The sequence below is a fragment of the Petaurus breviceps genome, unplaced genomic scaffold (genome assembly GCF_028583685.1).
Source record: "Petaurus breviceps papuanus isolate PSGF00001 unplaced genomic scaffold, PetGlider_PUasm1.0 216, whole genome shotgun sequence".
NCBI lineage: Eukaryota > Metazoa > Chordata > Mammalia > Diprotodontia > Petauridae > Petaurus > Petaurus breviceps.
The window spans coordinates 9,120,570-9,139,148 of record NW_027185867.1 but is presented as its reverse complement, the minus strand read 5'-3'; the positions used below and the strand labels follow the sequence as shown (position 1 = coordinate 9,139,148).

The 18,579-nt window shown below is 42.2% G+C and overlaps 1 protein-coding gene across 1 annotated transcript in view; it reads left to right on the top strand.

Moving 5' to 3' along the window:
- LOC138165827 (maestro heat-like repeat-containing protein family member 1) overlaps nt 1–18,579 on the top strand; it is a 79,910-nt gene that overhangs the window by 39,347 nt on the left and 21,984 nt on the right. Inside the window, exons 23-33 of the mRNA XM_069094175.1 lie at nt 6,427–6,559; nt 7,798–7,887; nt 9,693–9,797; nt 10,446–10,581; nt 11,061–11,161; nt 12,675–12,824; nt 13,368–13,522; nt 14,415–14,661; nt 15,484–15,677; nt 18,232–18,369; nt 18,485–18,557. Coding sequence (XP_068950276.1) covers nt 6,427–6,559; nt 7,798–7,887; nt 9,693–9,797; nt 10,446–10,581; nt 11,061–11,161; nt 12,675–12,824; nt 13,368–13,522; nt 14,415–14,661; nt 15,484–15,677; nt 18,232–18,369; nt 18,485–18,557 — 1,522 coding nt within the window. The remainder of the gene's footprint in view (nt 1–6,426; nt 6,560–7,797; nt 7,888–9,692; nt 9,798–10,445; nt 10,582–11,060; nt 11,162–12,674; nt 12,825–13,367; nt 13,523–14,414; nt 14,662–15,483; nt 15,678–18,231; nt 18,370–18,484; nt 18,558–18,579) is intronic.

Genomic DNA, 18,579 nt, shown 5'->3' with positions numbered 1-18,579 from the left:
TAGTGTTCCAAGCTGATAGCTGTCAACACAATCTTTGATTCAATATTGAGATTCTAATAAGTGAGAGGGAGAGAAGCTGGAAGCAATTTCTTGTCCTCTGACCAGCACTATATCCATTACACATTCCTCTCTGAGACTGTGATACATTGATGGCTCTGGAATTTCATAAATATAGGCTTTACAAAAGTCTTCTGGTATGGACTGTAACCCTTTTATGTCCTGCCATTCTATCCATAGATATTTCCACACATCTTCAGTTGAAGAACTATTCAATAGGTTGAAGAGCTTCCTCTCATTCTTTTAATATTTTGGGATGCTGTTCATCAATGTACTGAACCTTGTTTCAAGAGTTAATTGTGATAGAGATTGTATGTCTATTATAAAGGTGTGGTGTACTATAGAATATCGTTTGCAAAAGTCTATTACCCCTCATATTGTCATCAAGGGTGACATATATGTTTATACACACACTTATGTATACAAATATATACACACAGACATAGGTATTTACATATATGTAAATTATTAACATAAAGATCTTATTAAGGTAATAAAGTAGCATATGAGTCAGTAATTGATATCAATCATCTCTTTTTGGTAGCAAAAATACCTGTGATTTCTGCCCCCCTTTCCTCTGCCACCACACACACACAGAATCACACATAGACAAATCCACACCATACTCCCCCCCGCATGCACACACACTGAATAACTTCTTTTTCAAATATATTGAGAATTGATCTCTCAATGGCCTCAAAATTGTATCACCTACAAAAAAGGGCTTGCTCTGTCTATATATACTTGGCCTGGTACTCCCTGATTTTCCAATTTTTATTTTCTTTGGTTTTGTTTCTACTTACTCATGGGGCACATTGGGGCATAATCAACCCAGAGTACCTAGATACCAGGCCTCTCAGCATTTGGCCTCCTAGCTGTCTTCTTGCTCCTAGGCCATATGATCTTCTAGACCAATCGAGACAAGAGACTCAGAGACTCAACCTCCTCCTCTCTTACCCAGAGAGTGATAATCAAGTTGGTGTTTGAGTTGGGACTGGGACACATCGGTCCTTACTGCCTGGAAGAATGTGACAATCTACTATTGTATAGCTAGCAACTTTTCTTTTCTGATCCCTGTGATTCAGAGTTGAAGGTTACCTAGGCAAAAAGCACTCTTCCCCTGTAACCTCTCCCTGGTCTCTGACTCCACTTCTGCCTCAGCTCTGTCTCTCCAGTATCCCTCTCCCATTCTGTTTTCCCTTTCCATTGTGTCCCCTGAAACTCTATTCTCCTGTTAACAGACTGCCCTTTGAAGTAGACCTCTTCCTTTCACAGTCTTCCCATCTTCTTATAATTAAGGAAATCTGTATAAGTTGAACATGATAGATTTGCATTTTCATGTGCAATCATCTTTTTTTTCCTATTCTATGCTACAGAAATGCTTGTTTTATTTCTTAAATTCAGAATAAAATAAATTAGATTTAAAAAAGAATTAAGGAAATCTGGCTGCCCTCCCCCTCCCCCTGAAAATACTTCCAAGCCCTGGCCAAACTCTCCCGTGCTGAATCCACCTTCTCTTATGCTCCCTGACAGAAGCAGTTGGCCAGGGGAATGAATGGGAGCACTTCTTGCTCCTTATTGACATTTTTAGACCCCCCCCCTGCAACCATCACTTTAATCTTTTTCCTAGGTTTACCTCAATTGTTTCCATCATCCTAACAAGATACTGGTGACAATTATCTATCAGCCTCTAGGTCATTCTTCCTCCTTTTTCAGGTTCAGGCCCCAGCTCACAGTCTTCTTTTCCACCTTAACCTCTGTGTCTATGCTTTGAGGTTCACCAAGAGTTGGACGCACCTGAAACAGGTGAACAACAAACAGTTTCTGCAGCCAAATGCCTCTGAAGGGAATCACAGAACTGTATTGATCAGCTCCACTCACATGGTGCGTCTGTTCTTGGCTGGGCCTTCATTCCTAACATCCATTGTTGTATTCTTCCCTATGGACTCCCTGTCTTGCTCAGTTTAGAATCCATTCTAACTCCTCTCTTTATCACACTTTCCCTTCACTCTCTAAGCAGAGACCTTGAGTCATACATTACCAAAAAAATTGAGACTGCTTGTCATGAACTTTCTCTTCTTCCCAATTCTACATCTCAGATCCCTTCAACATCATTTCCTATCCTTTCCTTTGCTCAAGCTTTGGAGGAAGAAATAATAATAGCTGTAATAATAACTAACATTTATGATGCTATTTAGTTCCATACACAGTGCTAATTGCTTCATAATTATTATCCTCTTTGGTCCTCACTCTGATCCTGTAAGGGAAGTGCTATTATCATCCCCATTCTACATATGTGGAAAGTGAGGCAAACAAGTTAAGTGACTTGCCCAGGGTAACATGGCCAGTAAGTGTCTGAGGCTAGATTTGAACTCAGGTCTTTCTGACCCCAGGCCCAATACTCTAGCCACTATACCACTCAATAAACAGCCCTCATTACCAAGACCAAAGCTTGTACTTGAGCCTTTGATCCCATCCCTTTCTGCCCTGGGAGCTGTCATCAATCATTCCTCCTTTTTCTCTAATCTTGAGTCTCTTTTTATTCACCATCTCTTTATGCTGCCCACAAACATGCCAAGATCTCCTTAAGCTATCATCCTCTTCTTTCCACCCCATTCATAGACAATCACCTAGAAAAACATATCAGCACTTATTAATACAACTGAGTCACCTCCTCTTAGTTTTCAACAGCTAGTAGCCTGGCTTCTTACCCTACCATTCGACTGAAACTGCTCCCTCCCAGGTCACCAATGATATCTTAATAGGTAAATCCGATGATCTTTTCTCAGTTCTTGACTTCTCTGTAGCCTTTGACACTATTGGCCAACCTTGTCTCCATACTGTCTTCAGTTCCTTCTCAGTCGCCTTTTCTAGGTCATTATTCATATTTACCAGAGAGCTAGGTGGAGTAGTGGATAGAGTGCCAGGCTTAGTGACAGAAAGCCTCATCTTCCGGGGTTCAGATCCGGCCACTTACTACCTGTGTGATTCTGGGCAAGTCACATCACCCTGTTTGCCTTAGTTTCCTCATCTGTAAAATGAGCTAGAGAAGGAAATGTCAAATTACTCCAGGATCTTTACCAAGAAAACCCCAAACAGGGTCACAAAAAGTCAGACATGACTGAGACAACAACAAAAATCCATATCCACCTTCTACCTATCTCATAGAACTGCTGTGAAGATCAAATGAAATAATGTATAAAGTATTTTACAAACCTTAGTTATATATAAATGCAAATTATATTATTGTCACAAATAATAATAATAACGATAGCCATTTATAGAGTATTTATTTACTGTATACCAGGCACTATGTTAAGCACTTTGCAAACATCATCTCATTGGATTCTCACAACAACACTGAAAGGTAGGTGCTATTACCTTCCCTATTTAACAATTGAAGAAACTTAGGCAAATAAAGGTTAAGTGACTTGTCTAAGAGCACACAGCTAGTAGGTGTCTGAGGTCAGATTTGAACCCAGGTCTTCCTGACTTTGGGTCCAATGCTCTCTCCACTGAGTCACCAGCTGCCCAAAAAAGGTGAGAGAACCAAGCCTATAATCTATAGTCCAGTGACCTAGACTTTGATTCCAGGGAAAATTCTGGAATGATCATTAAAGAGAGAGTTAATGATGATGTCAAAAAGGCATCAGGGATTACAAAGTCCTGGCATGACTTCATTAAGAACAAGTCATGCTTTATGAATCTTAGCTCCTTTTTTGGGACAGGTTTTTGAAAATGCTATAGAAATAATTTACCTTTATTTTTGTGGAGAAAAGCAGAGAGATGTAAATTTATATGGCAATACAATTAAATGAACTTGGAACTAGTTGAATGAAAGATTCAAAGGGAAGTTGTTAATAATTCAATGTTGGTTTGCCAGGAGGTTGGTCTCCAGTGGAGTGCCCCAAGGATCTGAGATTGTTCTTAAGCTCTTTGAGTTTTCTCAAGGACCTTACTTAAAGGTAGAGATGGTATGTTGATCAGATCTGCAGATGACACAAACGTGAGGCTAGCTAACACACAGGATGAGAGCATCCACAAAGATTTTCATCAGTATACATCTAGTCATCCAGTTTCACAACCTCATAGTCATCTTCATTTCCCAAAGACTTACTGATTCTACCTCCCTATCATTTCTAGTATCTCTTCCCTTCTCTATATTCACATTACAAAATTCTATTTCAGGCTCTCATTGAATGCCATCTAGACTATTCTAATAGTCTACTGATTGGTCTCTCGGATTACTTACTATCTTCCAGTCCAGTCTTTATATAGTTGACAGAAAAATCCTCCTAAGGCACAAGTTCCATTCCCCTGCTCCAAAGTCTGCAGTTCTATTTTCTCTATGATAAAATATAAATGCCTTAACTTTATTATTTAAAGCATTCCACAACATGACTCAATCTACCTTTCACTTATTTCACATTACTCCCTTTCACACTTTCTACATTTTAGCTAAATTGTATTGCTGGCTGGTTCCTAAACTCGATATGCTCTCTGAACTGGACGTGATGCTTCCCACCTCTGTTTGTTTGAGCAGGAAGTCTCCTTTGCTTAGAATTTACTCCTTCTTAATCCTTGTTTTCTAGAATCCTTATTTTCTTCAAGGATCATCTCACATGCTGTTTCATTATGAACCTTTTCTTTATGCCCCCACAACTGAATGTGGTCTCTGTTCTCAATATTTATTAGAGCACTTTGTCTGGATCTCTCTTTTACCTATTGTACCTTACCTGTGAATATATGCTATTAATGTGTGTGTGTGTGTGTGTGTGTGTGTGTGTGTGTGAGAGAGAGAGAGAGAGAGAGAGAGAGAGAGAAGTGAAGAAGAGAGAGAGAAGTGACTATTGAGAAGTTGTGACTTGTTGTAATGAGAATGGGAATTTGAAGATCTTCCCTGACCCTTAATAGACCTAGGGGGGAGTTTGAAGACCTCCCCTGCTTTGAAAGTAAACTCTGCTCCCTGATAGGCTGAATGTAGTCACATGGAGCCTGTGGTGGGAGGAGTTTGCTGAAGGGAAGAAGAGCCCACAGGAAGCTGGTCAGAGCTAGCCAGATGGTGGGAGAGAGAGGACACTCATTAAGGAGATAGAGAGGTTTGTGAGTAAATACTGATCTTGTATTGGTTTGTGGGAAAGCTGAAGGATGTTGTGGCTCTCAGTGTTATTATGGCTTCTGATTATCTTTGGTACTATGATGGAATCGGCTTACTGGTTTTGGGATTGGGTTTTCTGGTGTCTAAATAAATGCTTCAGGGGTGGCCAGGTGGCTCAGCGAGTAAGAGCACCGGCTCCAGTGTCGGGATGATCTGGGGATCGAATCCGGGCTCCGACACTTAGCACCACACCCAGAAATAACTGGCCGTGTAACCTTGAGCAAGTTACTTAACCCCAATTGCTTCACAAAATAAATAAATAAATGCTTCAGTTCTGTCCTCTATCTGGAGAGTTTGGTATATTTCAAGATCAAATGTCATAAGATACTTATAGCCATGGTGTTTATTGTGATCGTGGCTGCTATAAACATTGCATTGGTGCTACACTTGTCCAGTTCATCCAGCTAATATATGTTAAAAGTAATGACTAAGAACCAAGACCAGCCCTCTATTATATTAAGTTGCCTCTGGAGCACCTAGTTAGCAAAATTATATGTCAAAATACCAGGTGGTATACTTCCTCCCCCTTGATGGCTGCATCCCAGGTGAATTCTTCTCTGGCATACTTTCCCCATTCCCGAAAATGAATTTGTCTTGAGAAGTTGGTTGAGTTCTTGCCCTGGGGGTCAAAATGGTTAGTCGTAGCTCTATTGATTGTGATTTATAGGCAATCTAATCACTTCTAGGTACTCAGTAATCACTACTCCCATTTCTTTCATTGTGGAAGGGGAAGGAGGATGAACAGACCTGAAGATCATTTTGTGTTTTTGTCTTTCTCATGAGTTACTGTGGTGACCTGCTGGTGAAGAAAACTTGCAAGGAAATGGTTGTCAGAAATACTCCTTTGTTCCTCCCCCTAGGAATAATCCCAAGGCAGCTGAAAAAAATAGCTTCTCACCATTGGTTAGGGCCTCCTGTTCTGTAGTATTTTTCTCCTTATCTGTTCCCAACCTCTCCCTTTGCCTATCTCTCGTTTTCTTTTCCCTTCTCTTAACAACCACATTGCTTCATTGTCCCTTTCCTCTCCTCCCATCCTTGATCCTTCCCTTCTTTTCTTCTCTCCTCTTTTCTTTTCTGTCCTCTACTTTCTCTTCTCCACCTCCTCCCCTCCCCTCTTCTCATCCTTTTTGTCTAACCTTGGCTTATTCATTGCCTGTCCCCTTTGTCACCAACTCCTCTCTCTGTCAATGTGTTTTTCTCTTTCTATTTAGTAAGCTGAAACCTGCTTTGCAATCAGAAGAGAGGAAGGAACTGCTCAGAGTTTGCTTTAAAAACATCATCAGCCTGCCTCCCTTAGAGGTCATGCAGACAGATATGCCTCCCAAGGAGTCCCAGGTCATCGCGGTAATGGACTATATCTTGGATAGCTTTATTGTGAGAAGTAGAGACAGATTCCACTTTAGCTATCATGAGAAAATAATAACGTTTGGAGGACCCTGTCAGCGTCATCCTAGGTATGATAAAGGGGAACAGACAGGTATGGGTGTGCCTTCTTTAGGCTTAGAATCTCAAGTTAGACAATAGTTGGACAGATTTGAAAGGGAATTATGAATTGAAGAGTACAAACTATCTGTGAGTGTTAAACCCTAGAACAAGACCCTCAGATAGAATAAAGGGCTCAAGATTATACCTTTATTTATTTTGTTGTTGTTGTTAATGTTATTGGTATTGTTATTAATAGTAGTAGTAGTAGTATTATCATTAGTGATAATAACTAACATTTATATAGGGGCAGTTAGGTGGCACAGTGGATAAACTGCCAGGTCTGGAGTCAGGAAGACTAATCTTTGTGATTTCAAATCTGGCCTCAGACATTTTTGTGGTCAGAAGAGTTGGGCATGACTGAACACACACCAAGTCAGACATGACTAGAAATGACTGAACGCACACATTTACATACTACTTGAATATTTGTAAAGAGCTTTACAAATATTATCTCATTTGATTCTCACAACAACCCCAGGAGGTAGGTGCTATTATTAACCTCATTTTACAGATTAAGAAACTGAAACAAGCAGAGGTCAAGTGACCTGCCCAAGGTCATACACTAGTTAAGTGACTTGTCTAGGATCACACAGATAGTATATGTTAGAGGAGGGATTTGAATCCAGGTCTTCCTGATACCAAGCTATCAACTATGCCATCCTGCCTTCTCAACAAGGAGGACGTTCTTGGAGTGTGCTGTTGTTGTTGTGTTGGTTAGTTGTATCTGACTCTTCATAAGCCCGTTGGGGGTTGTCTTGGCAAAGATACTGGAGTGGTCTGCCATTTCCTTCTCCAGCTCAGTTTATACATGAGGGAACGGAGTCAAATAGGGGTAAGTGACTTGCCCAGGTCACATAGCTAGTAAATGTCTGAGACCAGATTTGAATTCAGGTCTTCTTGACTCCAGGGCTGGCACTCTAATCAAGTACACCACCTGGTTCCCAGAGAATGCACACTGAGCACCAAAGTGAAGAGGACATAAATTATAGGCATGGACCTAGCGAGGGGGGTTTCTTAAAGAAGGATTTCTAGTGGTTTTGAGGGAGAGGAGCAATTGACTCCTTCCTGAAAAACTTTTCTCCTTTCTTCATGTCTAGAATCTATTCAAGGACACATTGCAGGCTCTACGGAAGATGCTGGAGGGGTTGGTCACAGAAATGCCTACCTGGGTCCAGAACTACTTGGAGGTCAGTGAGAAAACCCTGGTAGTTTCCTGCTAAATCTTTTAGTGACTTCCCGCTGCTTATATGAACTCACCCGGCCTATGGTCCTTCACAAACCAATTCCCATCTATCATTTCATTCATACATACATACACACATATGTACATACATGCATGTGTGTGCACACACACATATATTATATATCCACATCTAGTTTCATTTCATTCCATTTCTCTTCATATACTTTATGTTTTAAGCAAAATGGGCTACTAGCTACATCCTGATTTTTCCCTGCCCTCTCGTACCTCTGGGCATTGATGCAATCTTTTCCCCAAGCCTGCTGAAATCCTCCTGTCCTGGTCTCCTGGACAAATGCCACTCCTTTGATAAAAGAATTTCTAGATGAAGATCTCTCCTTCATATTTCTTTAAAGCCTTTTTCCCACTCGCTATCTTTCCTTTGCCCTCATCCCATTCTACCTTGTATGCTATTTGTGTGCATGTTATATATAGCTATATTAGATGGAAAGCTCCTTGAGGGCAGGGACTGTTTTTTTGGTAATCTTTGAATCCTAGCATACTATCTTATACTTAGTATGTGTTTAACAAATATATGTTGAATTAATAGGAACCAGAAGTAGGGGGCAGGACCAAGGATTCTACTTAAGAGAGTACAGTGAGACTGAAGAATGGGGATGTAGAGCCTACAGAATGGCATTTAAAATGAGAAAACATGGGCTCAAATCCCATGCCTATCATTTACAACCTTCGTGACTTTGGGGGAATCTCTTCACCTCTGTGAACATGTTTCCTCGTCTATAAAATTAGGGGATTAAACTAGACCATCTCTGAAGTCCCTTCCAGCTCTAGCCTGTAAGCCTAGTATATGGTAGGATGAGACTAAGTCTTTCAGGACACTGGTTTCCAAAGAAAAAGAGGTCCTTCTCCAAGGCCCCTTTCCTCTCCTTCCTCTACTCCTGCAACCTCCATCTCTATTATCAAACTTATTTTCTTCTTCACTGTGTTTCAAAAGAAGGGAATTCTCACTAGGAGGCATGATGGGGGTACAGGGATATGGTAGCCCCCAGACAAGACCATGAGTCCAGTTCTGAAACTGACCAAGTTTGCTTTTTGCCTTTTGTGTTCTCCCGTTGATATTTCAATGCCGCTTTCCCCCTCCATCTTCTCTTTTCTCTCTTTGTTTGTTACTCTGTCTTTCTCTTTACCACCTTTTTTTTTTGGAGGGGGGAAGGCTTGGCAAGTGGGGTTTAGTGACTTGCCCAAAGTCACACAGTTAGTAAGTGTGTCAAGTATCTGAAATTGGATTTGCTCTCAGGTCCTCCTGATTCCAGGGCTGGTGCTCTATTCACTGTGCCACCTCGCTGCCCCACCTATTTCTACTTCCCTCTTCCCCTTGTCACCATATGAAATGTTGCTCTCAAGAATGGGTATAATCAATTTATTTATCAATTTATTATTGTACCTGACAAGTATAATGGGGGCAAATGGGAATGATGGGTGGGAGAGAATGGGGAGATACATCAAAACTTTGCCAGAGAACATTGGCCACTGAGCCAGGAAGTTACCCACTCAAAGTTGTATTATCCCTCCTAGGGGTACTTGAATCTCTTATTGTGGAATTTTTGAAAACTTTAGTGCCCAGTAAGACCCTTCAAGTTATACTACTTGTCTTTGTGTAAAGTCAGTTCGATACCAAAGATGATGTCCCTCCATTGTTCAGAGTCCACGGTGGGGGCTGAGGTATCCGTTTTCCTCTCTGGGGACGTAACTGAGTGGGGTCTTCTTTCCCCTTCTCCTCCTTCTCATCAGTTTCTGGACACCTGGCTTAATTCCCAGAAGGACCATGAGAGGGAAAGAGCCTTGTGGTGTGGTGTTCGCATCCTCAGTTTCACTGCCAAGAAGCACAATTTTTATGTGAGTGTGGCCATTGTGAGAGACAGGCCAGGGGCCCAACCAAGGGACAAGGGAACCAATTCCTCTCTTCCTCCCCACACATGCTTTCCCAGCTCAACCACAGTTAACACACAATAAGAACATTTCTATAAGGTTTTAAGGTTTGCAAAATACTCCCTTTAAGGATGAAGAAAATGAATCTCAGAGAAGTTACATGTGATTTTCCCCAAGGCCATGCTTATAAGTCACAGCTGGTATCCTAACCTAGGCTCCTGGCTTCCAAAACCAAAATACTTTCCCATTCATTAGAATTCTTCTCTAAAGTTCTTTCCACCTGGGCCTGGCTTTTATTTGCCCCTTGTTCCTCCTGTCCCTGATTTTTCTGCTCTTCCTTTTCTCCTCAGCCTCCCTTACATCATCTTCCCAGAACAAAGAACCTCTGTTCTTATCTAACACTTTTCCATTCATGTGCCCTGCTGATGTCAGTACCAGTCTATTCCTGCTTCCATTAACTTCACCAAACACCACAATCCCCCTCTCACTCTTACTTTCTCCAGGATGACCCATACTCTAGGCTGCCCTAGCTTTCCTCACATTCACCTATGAGGTAACGTGATAGGAGGGAATAGCAAGTGTAACCTTTGCCCTCCTTTCCCTTTCTTCCTGGAGATTGACATTGAGTTCTTCCAACTGGGGCAACTGGTGAAGTTTTTGGCCATACTTTGCCAGGACCACGTGGACAACATCAGCTTCCTGGCCTCACAGGCTGTTTACAGTCTCTACTGCATCATGTTGCTCAAGAAGAGTATGGAAAGCCAAATGTTCTGTGCCCTTTTCCATTCCCTTTCCTCAAGCTCACCTGTTCTCCTTGTTCCTCACCCAAGAGTCAGAATTTGTTCCCAGGTGGGATCCAGGCACATTCCCATGACCTCTAGTCATCTTTTTGGGCATCAGATCCCTTCTTTGGAAATGCATGACCTAGGGCCTTGCCTCATCCATTATCTTTTTTTCTAGCCCCCATCATTTTATTCCCCTGAACTCTGTCCTCAAGATACCTAACTCTGATGCCTCCCCTGGGAATTCTTATGACCTTAACTCCCATTGCTACTTATCTAAATCTTTGCCCCTGTGGTCCCAGCCTGATTTGTCTAGGATAGCTCAGTAGAGCTAGTGTGTTTAGAGGGTTGGGAGTGGGATACATCTGGAAAACTCCTATAGTATTTGGTGGGAAGGAGAGGGTCCTCTAGGAGTTGGAGGAGTGGGAAAGTGGAACCTGTGTTCTAGAGTTGGATCAGAAAAAGAAAGGGATATGGGAAGAGCTTCCCAAGAAAGAAGGTGTCTACAGTGCCTGTGTGTTCCATAATGACACTGCTGAGATTGCCAAGGTAAGCCAGTAGGCCAGGTAATCCCTCCCCCTTCCCCTACACAGACTCTGCCCTTGAAAGGCAAGGTGAGAAGAAACTTAAAGCATAATGCAAGGGCCCGACTGTATCCCTAATCTCCTATAATCCTGTAGACTCCTGTGAATGGGCCTACCCCCTCTTAGTACCTCTGGCTCTTCATTTGTGGGTGTGAAATGGGGAGATCGGGCTGAGCTAGAGCTGGAGCATTGGACTTGAGTTAGGTTCCTGGGCAAGTTGCTTCATTTTTCTGAACCTCTTTTCCAGTTTTGGAAATGACGGGGGGGGGTAAATAATTTCTAATGTCCCTTTTATGGTTCTCAATCCAGTGATGCTCCAACGAATACCAGGCTTCCAAATCCAGTTCTAACCTTTAGGGATGCTGTGACCAAATGACTGAGGTCATAGACTCAGGAGTCTCTCCAGTGCCACCTCACTCAACTTTAATTTAATTTTTTTAGATTAGACTTGTGATTTAGATATGGGGAGCTCCTGATATGGGAACTTCCTCTATCAATACATCTTGGAAAATCCTCTATAATTTATATTCTAAGAGAGTTACCTCAGGTACTACGAAATGAATGACTTGCCCATGGTCATATAGCTAGTAAGTGCTAGAGGCAGGTCTTTCTGGTTCTGAGGCCAGCCCCATATCCACTCTGCCATGTTGCCCCTCTGGTTCCATTTCATAGCTTCCCATTTCCTCCTCCTCTTCCTCCTCATTCTCCAGACATCTTTATTAAATGCCTGTTAATGGATAGTGCTGGTTCCACCCAGAAAAACATATATGCTCTTCCCTTCCTTTATGGAGCTTGCAACCTACCATGACAACATTACCATAGTTCTTAGCTACATTTTAGCTTTCCTAGCCCTCTGCACTAGTGTCAGCCTCGTGGATTTTAGAGTTGGAAGGGACCTCTTTAGAGATTATCTACTTCCAATATACCCACTTTACAGCTGAGGAAATTTATGCCCAAATTGGTAGGGACCTGTCCAAAGTCACACAGGTCTTCTGATTACAAATCTAAACACTTTTTTTTCTTTCTCCTTGTCTTACAACACCCACCTCCCATCTTGCTGGGTAATTTTTATTTTAGTTTAAACATGGTGACCATCAACAAGAAAAAAATATTTAAATAAATAAACAAAATTAAGAAATTATCCCCCAGTTTACTTTCATCAGCTCTCTCTCATTTATTCTTCTCCTCAGCCCCCAATACCTAGCTGCTGTTTCCTGCAACCTATTTTCTCTCTTTCCAAAGCCCTTCTTCCCTTCTGGCAGGATCCCATCATAAATTGTGGGTAGGCATCCCTGCTTTGGGAATAGACCTACCTAGGGAAAGTTTAAATGGGCAAATCTGAGACCTATAGAGTCCTAAAGAGAGTCCCTTCTCCCATCATCTCCCCCCCCCCACACCACCACACCCAAGATAAGGGGCACAAGACAAGTCTCCTTGGATCATCTGAGTCCTTCCAGCCTTTGTTCACTCTGTTACAGGCTTTTGCAGAATATTTCACCCCAAAGCAGCTCACCAACCTGGTACTGACTGCCATGGAAGGCTTGATTGATGGCAGGGCAAAGGTCTCTTTGGCTTCAGGGCAGCTCATGAGTTCTATCATGGAGGAGAGAGGGAAGGATTTGTTGAAGGTAGTGCTGAGAACTGGTAGTTGTTGAGTTTCAGTCACCAACTACTCACTGTAGGACTTGACTAGGCACTTAAATTCTTCTCTGCTTTGCCCTCATCCCAACCCCTGCCCCCAAATTCCTGTCTTTCTAGGCTTCAATTTGCTCATTTCTCAAATAAAGGAGCTGGTATGAAGTTCTAAGATCTCATTCTGCTCAAGTATTCTATGATTCTAAAGTGGGCTCCATATGCTAATCATTTAGTCAAAAAGAGCAGAAGTTATATTGGAGGCAGTTGCTGGGATGCTTGGCATCTGCATTACTAGGTGGTGGTAGCTTGCCCTGGGAAGCTGGAAGGGTATGGAGTTATTATAGGCTCTGGATGTCAGACTGCATCCTAGAGACTTAAGGGGTCACTTGATGGTTTCCAGGGTGGTCTTGGAAGAATCATTCTGGGAGAGCCCCTCAAGGGATCTAGATTGAAATGAGGAAGGAGAGGGTGGAAAAGTTCTAGAGTGGGAGGGAGGGGATAATTAGGTTTTTCTGCCTCCCTTTTTCACTTTCCAGATTGATCAAATTGTTGATGGCATCTATGATAGACTCAAATCCCAGCTGGAACCAGCCACAAGGGCGGAGACACTACAGGCCATGTGTGCATTAGTAGGAAACAAGACCCACAGTGTAATGACCCTGCTGCTCAAGCGGCCACTTCCTTGGGAAGAGTAAATATTCCTCAACACCCCCACCCTAACTACAATAGTTATCATAGGAGTTTGGAGGTGATTTAATCTAACCCCCCTTGTTTTAGAGCTAAGGCTTAGAGGATTTAAGTGATTTGCCCAAAGTCAAGTATACCCATCAATTCAATGAATACTTATTATGTGTATGCTTTATATGAGGCACTGTGCTAGGTGAAGACAAAAACCAGTAGTCCTTGTCTTCAAGGAATTTTTTATTCTTTTCCCTAGCATATAGATTTCCATTTCTTTTGCCCAAAAGCAGTTCCTCTCTTCCCATAGCAAACAGATGCAGTGGTCTCCTAGCCTCTTATCTCCAGATTCTTGACCTATCTTTGTACCTCTTGTCCCTTTTTAAAAAAGTAACAACAATAATAATTTGCATTGATGTTGTATTTTAAGGCTTGCCAATTGATCTCTTTTGAAGTCGGTAGCTCTAGTGTTATCCCTTTTTTGTGGATGAGATAGGTACCTGAGGTTACGTGATTTACCATATTCACACAGTGAATGTCAGGGGTAGGATGTAAACCTAGGTGTTTTGATTGCAGGCTTAGTAAACTTTTAACTACACTATACTATGTGATTTTTATGCTATATGTAGAGAGGAGATGGTGCTGGACAGAAAACAGTATGAGTGAAGGGCAGGCTAATTGCACATAACCAAACCATTGTACCTAACTAACATTAACCAATAAAAGCCAGTTAGACTTCCCTAGATGAAGATTAAATCTAATCTTTTCATTACCTTTGTCTGATGCTGATTCAAAGTCTGTAGTCCCACACCACAAAATTTCATTGTTTCTCTCTATATACAGTGCTGCCTTGGGTTTGTCTCCCTTTCTTCTCTAGTACCTTGACCATTTTCTCCAAAATTCAGGGCCCCTTTTCTGCTCCCTTCTCTCATTATGCTTCCTCCTCATGGGTCTGGGGTCAGATCAGGGCAAATAGCAACCAGGTTGTATAATGTGTGCATCACTGGATCCTGCAGAATCAACATGGAACTATGGCGAGTGTTTGGCAGTCGGAGGAAGACCACAGTCAATGTCCTGCAGTTGCTCATATCTATCTTGGAAGAGAGGCACCCTAAGCAGGGTTACAAGGAGATGTCCTTCCGTCCTGTGGCGGTTAGTTGAAGGGATGAAGGCTGAGGCATAAGGAAATATGAGGGTGGGAGATTGTCATTCTGGAAAGCTGGGCTATGTGTGTCAGGAGAAGGAAGCAGAATTAGGAATAGTAGCCAGTGGTCAGGAAAGAGGGAAAACCCAGAGAAAGTGATAATGAGTCTTAGAATCTTATCAGCTAAGACCTGAAGAGATGATAGTCACATCTTATGAATACCACCCACTTCCAATGCTTTTAACCTTTTACAAGAATCCTCATTGTCTCCTAAGAATTGTCCCCATGAGGTATTACCATTCCCATTTTGCAGATGAACACATTGAAGCCCAGAGAAGATAGGTAGTGGGTCCAAACTCACAAAGCAAGTTAGTGGCAGAGCAAATTACTAATATCTAGATTTCCTGACCCCAAGACTAATTAAGGTATAACAAGGGTTTGGGAGACAGGGGGAGACAGATGATGGTGGCTAGGAAATGGAGCTAAGGAAGCCTTGCCAAAAGTTAGCCCCCCACCCACTTTGGGCAAATCATATTTTAGACCAGGTGGTAGAAAAGAAAGCAGGATGAGTATGTTTCATTTTCTTTTCCTTTCCAGGAAATAGGTGGTGGGCCATTCAGTCTGGTTCTTCATCCCTATGCTGAGTCAGGATGAGGGCCATACTTTGTGGATGGGTGAAATAGTGGGAAGAAATGGGAATCTTATAAATGGAAGAGAATCTTGAAGATTTCTAGCTGAGCACAAGCTTGGCTAACTCCCTCTCTCCCCCCTCCCTGAATCTCTCCTTCTACCCAACCCCATCCATCCCAACTATAATTGTCTCACCCCAGGTGGCCTGTGCCCTATGTGAGATGCTGTCAGGGACAATGTGCAAGTTGGCTGTGTTGGAGCTCTATCCCCGGCTGCTTCTGGCTATCCTAAATCATATATATTGGGTAATTGAGCAAAATGTCCCCCAGAATATGGTGGTGTACCGTAAGGAGGGCATCCCAGGCACCAAGAGCAAGGTCTTCGACCCTATCAGGTAGGCCTACCTCTGGGATAAGGGAAGAGAAAGTCTGATAATGTTAGTTACTCAAGATCCAGAAGAAGAAAATAGGGACTTTTTTGGGGGAATCACAGTTTAAGAGGGAAATAAGACAGTGGGGTCTGTAGACTGATATTCTTTACAACTGAGGTAATCAGACATTTAAACACACATGAGCTTTTGAGGCATGGTAGATAGAGTGCTGGAATCAAGGACACCTAAATTCAAATCCAGCCTCAGAAATTTACTAGCTATGTGATACTGTCACAGGTCACTTAACCTCTCTCTGCCTTTACTCAGTTATAAAACAGTGATGATAATAGTCCATACTCCCCAGGATTGTTGTGAGGAACAAATGAGATCATATTTATGAAGCTCTTAGCATAGAGTCTGGAAGCTAGTAGTAGCTTAATAAATACTGATTTCCTTTCCCTTCCTTCACATACTCTACCACAAAGACATTTTCAGATTCTCATGATGAATCACTTCTCCTTTTCCCATAGTCTCATGTATAAGCATACTCTACCTAGGCCAAAGCCATCCACATGACTATATTTGATAACTCTTTACCACTCACATGGTCTTAAGACTCTCTTGCATCCTGCCACAAATTCACAAATTTGTTCTCATTATCTGCCATGTGTTCTCCTCCCCAACCACCACATGCAAACTCTGACACACTTGATTATAATGACTGTTTTGAAGTTGATGTAGTTCCCTTAATAACCCCCTCCCCTCCAGGATTTACAGTTGGCACTGGTTCATTTCCAAAGCTCTGCTGTTAACACTGAGCAGGTTATACCTCTCTGGGTCTAAGTGTCTTCATCTGTAAAACAGGGGGATTGGACTAGCTGATCTCCATCCATGTCCTCTGGAGGTGGAACATCCGGTGAATGGCATCTCAGCACAGGGCTGCAAAGGGCTTGACTAGAAGTAGAGGCTAGGAAGAGGTCAGAAGGAACCTGAGAGATCTGTGTGGCCTCTTGGGAGCCACTCTAGGGCCGTTTCCTCCTCTTTAAAGTGAGACAGACTAGATGACCTTTAAAGTGGGGGAGAACTGCCTTCAGGGGTGAGGTAGCAGCTTCTAGAACAAAGTCCTATCCGTGGCACATGTTAAGGATGCTCCCTTGCTTTGGGGAGCATTCCAGGGTGGCAGTTGGTGGGGGACCAAGGTAAAATCTGTTGACTCTCCTTACAGATCTATGCTTTGAGATCTTTGAGCATTATAACTGGTTGAGGGGCATGAAGGGTGGAAAATGTGCAATCAAGGGGGATGTGTATTGGATAGAGAGCTGGTCTCAGAACCAGGAAGATCTGAGTTCGATTCTAACTGACACGAGCAGGCTGTGTTGACCCTGGGAAAATTACTTAACCTCTTTATATGCCAGCCAATTCTCTAAGATGATAAGTTTCAGAGAAAGGGCCAACCTACACTGGCAGAGGAGGTACCTCACTAGAAGCTCTCTAAACCAATGAAATCACAAGTCTAATCCTTGTTCTTATCCCTATGATCCCAGGCACTGTGAGATCATTTGGGCCCAAGGGGGCAAATATCTTGAAGTTGTAGATAGGGAGATTAAAAGAGCTTTCTGAGATTTTTAGGGATGAAAACAAAAAGGAGAAGGAGAAAGTCAGGAAGGTGAGTTCAAATCCAGCTTCAGACACTAGCTATGTGACCTTGGGCAAGTCACTTAACCTCTGCCTCAGTTTTCTCAAGTATAAAATGGAGATAATAACAATACCTACTGCCTAGGGTTGTTGTGAGGATAAAATGAGACAATATTTGTAAAGTTCATAGGATAGTGCCAGTGTAGTATGTGCTGTATTAATACTAGCTATTATTTATATTATTTAAAACTGCATAAACAGAATGATAACCAATCAATATGGGCCAGAATATTCCCAAAGAGATCTATTTTAGTCATTATTAGGGGTATGATGGCTTCACATTGTTTTCCCAAATGAGTTTTTTCTTTGGAATGCTACATATGAATGCCAATTCAGATTCTATAGGGATTAGGGAGAATAAAAGTTCAATTTACAACCAAAGCAATATCAACATAGAAAAAAGGCCTCAGTAATTAACAAAGCTACATACAAATATATGAGGGCATGTATATATTCTCTAGCAAGCAATAGTAATTCATTTACATTCCCAGAGGAAGAATGCCATTTTTAGTTATCAAAGTTACAAAGGAATAAACATATTCTTATATCTGTAATAAAAAAGTTGATAGCAATAAAACAGACAATACAGGTATATAAAGGGAGATTGAATAAGAGAGATAGAATGATCAAAGGAGTTACCACCTAGAAAAGATGGTGTCAAAGTCACAAATAGAGAGGTTGGCCTCAACAAGAAGGGGTATTTCTTTGGTGAGTGACAAAAGCAAAGGAGAGAATGGGGGCTGATGTGGAGTAGAGGGAAAGAAGGAACTCACAACGGACACCTAGAGATTCTGAAGTTGTCTCCTGAGGTGCACAGGATAGGGAACAGTCACTCTACATCCCTCCTTCCTTTATTTTTCACTGATCCATCCTGGGCTTACAGTTGTGCACTGGAGGCTGTCAAGACCATGTTGAGAGCGGCTGACTATTATGGGGTTGTATCCTATGCTGACGAATACCATGGCTGGGATCTGCTATCCAGCCCCAAGTATTACTACATGGGAGTCATTGAGTTAACAAGGTGAAAATTGTTCCTCAGTACCTTGAACACCATCCTGGCTAATTCCCTCCCCGCTCATTTCTCTCTACTATTTGAACCCCAGCCATTCTTTATTCTCTTCTCCCCGGATTCCCAGGGTCCTGATTTTTCAACTCACTGCCCCTCCCATTTCCCAGTCCTTGTTCTATTTCCCAGCCACCTTCCAGGATGCCCTGCCTCCCTTTCCTCCCC